Source organism: Varroa jacobsoni, unplaced genomic scaffold (genome assembly GCF_002532875.2).
Source record: "Varroa jacobsoni isolate VJ856 unplaced genomic scaffold, vjacob_1.0 scaffold_281, whole genome shotgun sequence".
In the NCBI taxonomy this organism is placed as follows: Eukaryota; Metazoa; Arthropoda; class Arachnida; order Mesostigmata; family Varroidae; genus Varroa; species Varroa jacobsoni.
The window spans coordinates 113,746-123,979 of record NW_019213183.1 but is presented as its reverse complement, the minus strand read 5'-3'; the positions used below and the strand labels follow the sequence as shown (position 1 = coordinate 123,979).

Sequence of the window (10,234 nt, the reverse complement as noted above, 5' to 3'; positions counted from 1 at the left end):
ATGCAAACAGGCACTTCTTGTTTGATATAAATTTTTCCTATGTGATATAGAAGGATGTGATAAAAAAAGCTTATTTACGTGACATGTTATTAATTATTTTGGGTTCCGTATTATCTATGAATCTTGAATTATTATTATGAATCTTGAAAAGGACCTGGAGTTTCTAGATTAGAGGTTTTGTTTTAAGTCATTAATTAATATATACATAAAATGTGAGTCGTGAGGTTTGATATACTTCATGGAAATTACTTTCTCTTTTATGCCAGTGATGGCCTTTTGCTTGTCTATAAGTGGCGAATTTTAGTCTTTGAGGAAATGTATATACGATTTGCTGCATGGGGAACGTTCGTCTTTATTTATTCTTTCTTTCCGTTTTTATTTTTTCATTTGGTGATTGTCAAGTGTAGAACACGGCTAGGAAGCTTTTTCGGCCAGGAAACATTGAGATTGCTCTCCTCAGGAAGGCCGAGAAGAGCAAAAAGCTAGAGAATGTTCTAGTAAATAAGACGGTTGCCAATTTGTTGTTCTGGTGTGAGTAAACGAAAGGCAAATTGAATTCCTTAATCTTGAAGCTACTGCGATTTTATACTGGACGCAGTATCTCTCTAATATATTCTAACAGTAGAATTTTTTATGACCAATTTTCACGATTTACCTTTAATATCGTTGTGTGAGATTTTGAAAAGTTGTTTCTCTGAATGATATTAAGATCTGCTCAGGGATGTAAATTTAAGGTAACTAGTAATTGACCGGTAACGGCCAAATATATTTCTTTTGATTACGCTTACTGGGTTCGTACTAGCTTTGGTTATTTTATCTAAACTTAGCGACAACTGGTAGTGTTCCAAGGCATTATCTGGGTTTATGACCGTCAATTTGGTATTTCAACTGAAAATACGGCAATTTGTTTTGCGTACTTTTATGATTGTAACAATTGTAAGAGTTCCTCTTAGTTCGGTATTTAATATTAGTTAGTAGATAGATAGTAAATAAGAGTAGTAATTAATTGTTATGCACTTTTTAAAATGTTTTGTTTTACTAATGTGAGTTGGTTAATATAAACATAAAACGTATGGTATCGCACTATATCATTTTTGCTTAACATTGCTTTTTATTATATATATTTGTTTTATCAGCAGATTTTGACTTAATCGGCTAGAAGAGGAGCAGCTGTGTGCCTCGACATAAAACAATGACCCAGTGCAAGTTTTGTAACTCTACGGCTCATTCTTATGATCGCTGTTTTGAACGAATGCAGATAGACTCCGGCGGCAGGTGTCCACGATGTGATGCATTCGGTCATTCCTGGAGAATTTGTACGACAGCGCAACAAGCCGCATGCGGGTATGTATTGGAATCCCTTGGGCACGCGTTGACCTGCTCAAATACGTACAGCTTTGGTATGTTATTTTATCGTATCAATCAAAAAACATCCAAAGCTTAACTTCAAGATCACCGTCTTTGTCAGGGAAGATTTTTTATTCGATAAACAGAATCTACGCTCCAGTGTACATTACAGCAATAGTGTGGGCCAGAAGTCTTTTAGCTACTGATAAATGCGTATGAACTAAATTATTCGATACGTAATGCATGTTGCTTCACTATACATATATTTTTACTTCTGCTTAGTATGTGCGAATCCCAGGGTCGGGTGACGGAAACGTGTTTTCATTTGCGTAAAGTTATCAACTGCCGACAGGCACAAGAAGCTAAGCGTCAATCGGTCGCAAATCTGGATGAAAATTGGAGCAAAAATAAGGAGGAGAAACGGAAACTATTTTCTGTAGACAGCAGTACCAGTTTAAAACTTGAAAGCTCAGAACATCAAACCATGAGTGACGCCACAAATGAGTCGAGCGGGTCAGAAAATGGGTCGGAAGAAGAAACGCTGTTCCGGACTCCGCCACAAAGTAGCGGCAGAAATCACCTGGCGTCAATGACAATTGACCCCAATGGAAACATCACCATCGAGGCTAGCCCAGTAAGTACAGTTTTATATAAATAGTATCATCTAAAGGTAGTTTAATTACAAATATCAAATACAAAGATATAACTTGCTACTGTTATCATAAACACTTACCATATTATTGGCGTAGTTGTCAGCATTACTTTTAATATTTCTTCGCTGGAGTTTTGGTAAGATTCTTGGTTAAGGAAAGCTGCAGAGTGGAAATCTGCCGTACAAAAGGTTACTGGGTTAGACAGCATCTTTGCTCCAACTCCCAAATTATTTCAGCCCAAAATGCATAGATTATGTATTCGTGGTTCATTCCTCTGTAGCCTATTAAGCTCTAGGATTGCTGAAGGTCGAAAGCCAGCCTGTATGATGATATCGCGACCTGAGGTATGATTAATCGCCTCATGCCTTGCACCAAATCAGCAAGTGCGCTATAACTCACCTGAAAATGTCAGCTCGTCTATAATACTATCGCACCGAGAGACTTCGTTTAGAAAGCGTCAGTGGAATCAGCCGCTGTGTTCAGGTGGTCGTACAAAAGGCAAGTGGCTATAAAATCGGAAAAAAGACGCCCAACTACACGTCAGTTGAAATGCTGTATTAGTAATTAGTTGAAATGTCGTTTAGACGAAAAACGTTAACGCTTAACTAGCAGTTCGGACAAAAGATTTCGTGGGCAGTCGTTCTAGCGATCTTGTCCCATCCCATCTGTTTGGCAAACTCATCATTTTACAGACAAGCTATTGGACGCTCATTTCACTTCATAGCTACTTCTTCGATGTACCCAAGTTACACTTCTTTAAATTGTATTAAATCAACCACGATGATAGGTAACGTCCGCGGCTTCCCAGATGTTCATGTGGCCCAACCTCGCCGCCAGATTTGCCTGTGTCTAAGTCTGTAAGCCCAGTTGAATACGCAAAATGCATATCGTCTAGCATTTTTGGCAAAATTGCGGTGTCCAGGAGATCAGTCCCGTATAACAACTCCTGGCAACTATTCTTCGAATTCTTCAATGATTTCCTACTTTCCTCAGCACCACAGCTCAAGCTCATATATAGAGAGATTTAATGACAGTCTGTAGCATAACTCGAATCCGTATAAGCTGCACATATTCTAAAAAAGGCCTTACGATTTTTGTGGATATCATTTCCAAGATAGGAGAATCGGACTTCTAAAGATGCAACATATTATGCGGAAGAAAACTGAAAGCTAGTGGAGAAATGGCATTCACCCGCACCATCCTATACAGGAAACTATCTTTTCTTGACTAAATGCTAAGAACGCTGGGCGCAAGGATAGCTAAAGAAATAAAAGACAAAGCATGCCATTCTTGTCTGTTTAAATTTCTTAAATAACTGTTTAAAAAACAACACTTTTCATTGATATGTAATGCGTGTGTTATAGACTATGAATGTTCCAATCTACATCGCATAGCTTTTTTGGCAGGCTCAAAAGATGTTGTCGTTGCAGATAGTAACCCTTATGCAAACTGCGTCTAGCGGTATGCTCACGACATTTTTTCTAGCAGCTATTGCGAAACTAATCATTGCTTAATTACTCAGTTATACCATAACTATATACACAGAACATCTATTATTATGGTTTTTCAGGATCAACTTATGGAAATTTTAGTAATAGCCAACTCTTTGAAGCAAAAGTCTACAATGGCAGCAAGCGCCTCTAGTCAGGATCAGAAGCCAATACCAGAGCTCATCGCAGATGCATTCAGTTCCTTATCGCTTTCTTCAACCGGGTCTTTAACTAGGGATGTAACAGAAACGATAGCGAATGAACAGATCGGCACAGTAAACATTCACAATAAGCAGTCTTCAAACATGACCCAAAAACATGCACAAGACACGGGATCTCTTAATTCACAGTCGGACGTTGCGTCGGACGCACCAGCCTCTGTTCAAGAGAGTCAGTCGGTGAAGCCTAAAGTAGTGAAAACCCCCACAAGTACTTCATCCACCACTGCTTCCGTTTCAACGGATGCTTCACTGTTAGGAACAGCGGGACCATTATCTGGGGACTATAAGTCTGGTAGGCGATTCGTAGAAGGTGAACCGTTTCTTACTGAGCAAAACTACATCGAGACACTTCAGCTGTACGAAAATGACCTGTGGCCAACTTTCACGCCATTCGCGTGTCCTAACTGCAGCGTCTTAGTCGATACATTCGAGGGGGTTGTTCTCAAAAATTGTCAAGTGCATAAAACCTGTCGGTAAGCTTTAAAATAAACCCGCCTTTAAGAAATTTCTAATATTGGTTATGCTTAGTGCAATTACTTAAATTAGTAAAATATACAAATGAGCAGATTCTCACGAAGTTAGGCCTTGTAAAGTTGGCCTCGCCGTGATTTTAATAATATCTTTAGCTTAACAAGAAAACTTAGCTTCGTCGCTATATATGTTAGCTCAACCCCAGAGATAATACTAGAATATTACTACGTTGTATGTTTTTATCTGTACCCAACCACTATTTCTGACCAGTCGCCGCAATATCGCAAACTCATCAAAGTTAGTTGGTAATCGCCGACACATTGTTTTTTAGAGAGTGTCTAAGAACGCGTATTCTCAACTCTCCGGTCAAAGAAGTCACCTGCCCGCAGTATGCAGAATGCATGGCAAGTGTAACGGAGCTTGAAATTTTTGAGCTGCTTTCTGACGAGATGGAAAAAGAGAGTTATAGAAAAAAACCTTTCAGAATCGACGCTGAAAACAGTGAGTTAATATGGTTCAATTCATTTATACACATGTTTGTTTTCCTTGATAGAGTTGTAGGTTTTCACCTGCTATAAACCTGTTGTTGGGCGGGTTTCAGTGATAGCTGATATTCTATACCCGAAAAAAAAAACCTTTATTCTCTCGGTTCTCACGAGGTATGTTTAGTGGGCGGCCTTTCTCAACCCTTTCTGCCGTTATATCCCGAATTAACTCAACAATTTTGTCAACAGCAATTTAACTTATTAAAAAGAGAAACGGTACAACAGAAGCAATATGATAAAAATAAGATCTTTTGCTCTCGCTTTCCTTAGATACATCAAACTTGCAAGTATTTCTACTGGATCACGACATTTTGCCGAACCTCGAGGCTTTCGAATGCCCCGTGTGCCTAGAAAAGATCCCTGCGTTAGAAGGGGTTATTCCGAAGAACTGCGGAGAACACAAAATATGCAGGTAAGTACATATATAAGCATTTCGCAATAGCATTTATTGTTGTATTGCAACACGTGGTAGAAGGTTACGCTTACTTATTTTAGGTGGATCTAAGTCAGTTTATTTTAAGAATGGTATACAAAAGCTGGAACCATTAAAGGTGTACAAGGTTGTTCACTTTCCTTGATACTATAAAGAATATTGGCACATGTTATTCCTACGTAGAATACCAGTAGTCGTTCACGATCTCGTGTTATGCCCATACATAGGGAGTGTCTTCGTGGCGCAATCAACAACTCGGACTCGCCATTAGTCAACTGTCCAGCCGAAGACTGTGACGCACAGCTTCAAGATCGCGAAGTGCAGTTGTTGACCACCCCCGAAAATTATCAGGCCTTCTTAAAGAAGGGTCTTCAACGGGCCCTTACCCTAGCAATGCGGTGCATGACTCCGAACTGTAACGGAGCGTGGTTTATATCATCTGAAGGTAATGGTCGCTTTTTATGTGAAGTGTGTAATAAAGTTAATTGCTCAAAATGCAAAGTTATTCATGAGGAAGAACAAACATGCGAAGCATATCAAGCGGACCTCGCCATTAGGAGACAGAACGAGGTGTCTGAAAACGAATCAAAGGCATACCTTGAAGTAAGTACTGTTACACTGTGTTTTACGAGTTGTTTTGTGGATCGTAGCACTTGACTACTGTATCCTAATGCTTACAAACAATGTTTTCCATTTATATTAAAGTTATGTAAAATGTTTCCAATCGCTGATTACCAACCACTAGGTTTTTACATATCACTTACTTCAGTATTCACTAATTTTAAAGTTTGCCCTATGCACCGTCATATAGTAGCTGTCCCATTTTTCAATTATCGTTCTCTTAACTGTTATGCGTACAGAGTAATATAATTAATAAATTTATGCCAGATTTCTGACTAAACAATGCGTTTCCCCACGTGGCTAATACGATATTTTTTTTAAAGTTGATAGTTATTGCTACCCTGTACTTTAAAGCTAGTACGGGTTGATCCAGGAATAGCTTAATCATTACCGTCTTTTTGTTTAGTTCACTTTCGCTGTGGGGTAACGGGGAGGGGGTAACGGGTCAACAATGGTCAAGTGACAGGATAACTGGAACAAAATAAATAATTGTGACAATTTCAACAAAGTTACGAGATGACTGCGGCGTATTAGTGATAATCGAAATAAGCTAACTAAAGAATCAAAACATGAGAGAATTGACAACGAATTTATTTTTTATCGAGGTATGTTTGAATTTCTTAGGTTAGGTTTCCCTGAAATAATATGATGGCGTTGGATCGCGGTAGTATCGATCATGGAAGAAAGAAATTAAGAGTTAGGATACTAAAAAGATGGCTTTCAGAGGTTTTCAGTACCTAAGTAATTCGTTCATTTAGTGTTCATTCAATTCTAGAATCATGTAAAAATTATGTATGCTGACAAATTAATACATTTGTTTCGAAACATTTTAAAAAATAAGACTTCGTCCTACCCTTTTTCTCATAATTTTACGGTGCGTTCTCCAAGCATTTATGGAATAAATTTCCTAAGGAAGTGACTGCTTGTAAGATCCACTTGTAGCTCACCGCTACATCCTTCTCTCATAGATTCGTTTCACAAAGATGGATATAGGTTTCAAAGCTGTGGAGCACAAAGTGGATACCTATTTTATCTAATAAATAATAATCCAATATCTAAATTCGAGGACATGATTAGTGCAAACTTAATCGATGTAGAATTCGAATTAAAATTTTTTTAATATTACTAGTAACGCCGTTGATGAAACTGCTAATTTTTTATTAAAAAAACTGCTAAAGGATTCCTTTGAAACCCTCTACTCTACACGGTTTCTAGTAAACTTTCAAAGAAGCTATTCTTAATGATTACCTTTAAATCGAGTTTGAAATTTTCTCATTTTTTATCGATCAAGCCAATATCGTTGGGCAGCCACTTTGCTTTTACCATTAGATGTTCATTATCTTAGTGACATTACTTAATGCACTACGCTTCGCAACGGAAGGGTAGTGCACGCCGTCACGCGAATCAATAAAAGACTGAAATAAATTCAACTTCGAAATAAATTATTGAAACGCTACAGTTAAAGGCTTATTCATGTCACAGTAAGCGAGGAAGAAACCTTGAGGTCAACTAATGCTGGATAGGTTCAGTCAAAACTATACCTAACTTAGTAAGTGAAGATATGCTCATCCTAAATTCAATGCAATTGATTTATTATTTACGCACAAATTAAATTAAAGAAGCACCCAACAAGCAAATACGACTTTAAGTTAGAATGAAGTCGATTCGTTTGCGTATTAATTGTGGCTGGTAGGATCTGATAGGAATATTAAATGTGTTACGTTTTGCTTTACTATTGTCGGCGTCTGCTATCTGACGCGTTTGTTATTAATTATATAATAAGAAGGCGCTACCTCTTTGTATTTTACTCTTACAGATATTTTCGACTTTATCACTACATCGAAAATTCATGAGGTATAGAGTCCAATTCAAATGAAGTCTTCAAATACTCTTTAATAGTTCACTAAGCTTCAGTACTTGCTTTGTACGATTTGTTGTATTTCATTTCAGCAACGACTGAAGGACGGTTTTGCAATGATCTGCCCGAAGTGCAATGCAATCGTTGAGAAAACTGATGGCTGCGATGGAATCCTATGCACAGTCTGTCGTACTGAGCTCTGTTGGGCCACCAAGGGTTTGCGCTGGGGCCCTGGAGGCAAAGGCGACTGGGTTGGTGGCGGATGTCGCTGCTGGGTCAATGGCCAAAGGTGTGCGCCTCATTGTCACAACTGCCATTGAATCGCAATTGGTTGAGAACGATATCGCTATATGTTTTTGTATATTACTAGTCGGTTCTGACTTCAATTATTGTTGCATGTTTACCGGTATGGAATCACAGTGCTGGCAAAGTTCTTTCAACAGATTTGACGTGTGTTCCACGCTTTAAACTTTTCTGCTTTCAATTATGCTTCTTCAAGCTTTTTCACGCTTCAACATCATCTTTTTTATTTATCATCTTATATATGCACTATGAGAGAAAGCCTTGAAGATCATCTGTTATTTTTACAAATGTAAGCCTTACCCGGTAAAGATATCGCAGTTTTAAAGGTGAAGACGCCACAGCCACTTCGAGCTGTAAACCTACCCCAGATATACGGGTATCGTGTCTTCAGTTTCATACAGTTTCGGGGCGTTGAAGCTTGAAACTTCAGCCATTCTACATGAGCCTTAAGATTCGTTGAGATATTCGTCTCATAAAGATACATCTTATCCCCTCTTTGTTATTTTTTTAAATGAAAACCAAAGAAAACCGAAGATTGAAAAGCTAGAATTATTATTATAGAAATATTGTTTTAGCAGTCCGGGATTGGCCATGCTAAATGAATTTTACACAAAAATTAGTACAACGCAAATTAGAAAAAATAAAGTTAAACAAGTGTTTCGTGCGCGGCCGAGTAACAGTTAATGGTTTGGAATTGCAGGCTTCATAATTTACTCAAATGCTAAAAATTACCCCAATAAATGATAATAACATTGTTATTCTTTACAATTATATTGTTTAGTCACATTTTGAAGGCGTAGGAATATATGGATGCGTTACTTATGCATTTATAACTAAGCGAGTGCTCAGGACGTCGCTTGCGTCGTCGTTCCCAAGACACCGAGATCATTTGTAGCGTCGAGATCAATGGACTTCCTTCGAAATTCATTTGACAGCCGAGGTTCACACGGGCACATAAAAGCTTATTCACCAATTCGGTCACTCACTACTACGTTAGTTATTGGAGACAGACAGCATCTGTGTCTGCTACTTCTATTTATGTGATGACAACTAAATATAATACAGATAACGGTGAGCTTTATGAAGCCAATGATGTACAAAAGGTTTGTATTATTCCGAAGTTATTTACGAAGTAGCTAATCATTTTCTTTAAATGCATTATATTCATTCAAGGTCAAATAGTGACCTATGATATTTCTGTGTCTAGCCTACTAGCAAATTAGATTACGATACATATATCAAACAAACAAGCAAAAATTGAGACATCTACGAACATGCTAGACCTATAGGCGTTTTCTGATAGACCTGTCAATATGTTCCTTTATCCGGCTTTATCTGTCATAAGGGCAGTTATTATTGAAGTTACTTTACAACAGCTTTCTATTTCTTACATGCATTTATTGGGTCATGGAATATATGGTATATATATATATATGAGATATATGGGTAAGCTTGAAACATATAAACTAAGGCTGTTTTCAGATACAACAACGTTTCCTTTTTGTGCGTGTTGATGCAGGCCTCAGTAATAATTACTATAGCACTCTTACATAAGCGAAAAATTTAAAACGGCGGAAATACGGGTACTCTCTAAGGACAGATTCGCTTCTAACAAACTATGCCTCTCAATTCGGTTCCTATTACAAGACAACGATCATTTATGGGTCCTGATTTGAATTAGCAGCTTCAGATGATTTTTTATACCTAACACTGTTTTTAGTTTAGCCTGGAATATCATTAAATCGACTGCATACCTTCCGTAGGGCTCCACTTAGTCTACACAAAGCCTAATTAAGCCGCAAAAGCGTTGTAAATTTTAAAACATGTGAAGAGAATGTGTTTTTGTGTTATTACTTGAAGTAATCGGTCTCCCTGCGGAACCGATTATTGATGAGGTGCTTCTCAAGGAGTGTCCTTACTACCCATAATTATTAGTTAAAAGGGGTCAAGGACATTGCGTAAAATTTCCTGATTAGCATCATGGCACCGTACTTGACTCATACTACATGCGAGTAAGAGACGGTACAAACGTGAAACCGAAGTTTTCTTCTACAAGGAATCTAGTTCCACTAGTCACACTACTATTTGTCCTTAAACGGGGACCGTGGCACTTGTTACAGTATACATTATTCCTACAGTCGTGTTTAAGGATACTGAACTGATTTAGGCTGGATTCTGCAGCTGTGTAGCGATGCTACAATCGCGATTATATGGAATCAGTTGCCAAAAGACGAAATCAAATGTTCCACGTGCTAAACATAAATAGCGTGTGCCAAAAATGAAGTAAATAGC

At 38.0% G+C, this 10,234-nt stretch overlaps 1 protein-coding gene across 4 annotated transcripts in view; it reads left to right on the top strand.

The window, feature by feature from the left end:
• LOC111258967 (uncharacterized) overlaps window positions 1-8,710 on the top strand; it is a 9,380-nt gene extending 670 nt beyond the window's left edge. Inside the window, exons 2-8 of one of the 4 annotated variants that reach the window (XM_022830585.2) lie at window positions 1,137-1,344; window positions 1,630-1,981; window positions 3,571-4,184; window positions 4,514-4,683; window positions 4,998-5,139; window positions 5,388-5,763; window positions 7,732-8,710. In XM_022830585.2, the coding sequence (XP_022686320.1) occupies window positions 1,193-1,344; window positions 1,630-1,981; window positions 3,571-4,184; window positions 4,514-4,683; window positions 4,998-5,139; window positions 5,388-5,763; window positions 7,732-7,959 (2,034 nt within the window). In that variant the 5' untranslated portion in view covers window positions 1,137-1,192 and the 3' untranslated portion in view covers window positions 7,960-8,710. Of the gene's footprint in view, window positions 1-1,136; window positions 1,345-1,629; window positions 1,982-3,570; window positions 4,185-4,513; window positions 4,684-4,997; window positions 5,140-5,387; window positions 5,764-7,731 lie in introns of those variants that run through there. The other 3 variants (XM_022830584.2, XM_086967672.1, XM_086967671.1) reach the window with 3 other exon arrangements.
• The last annotated feature ends 1,524 nt before the right edge of the window (window positions 8,711-10,234 follow it).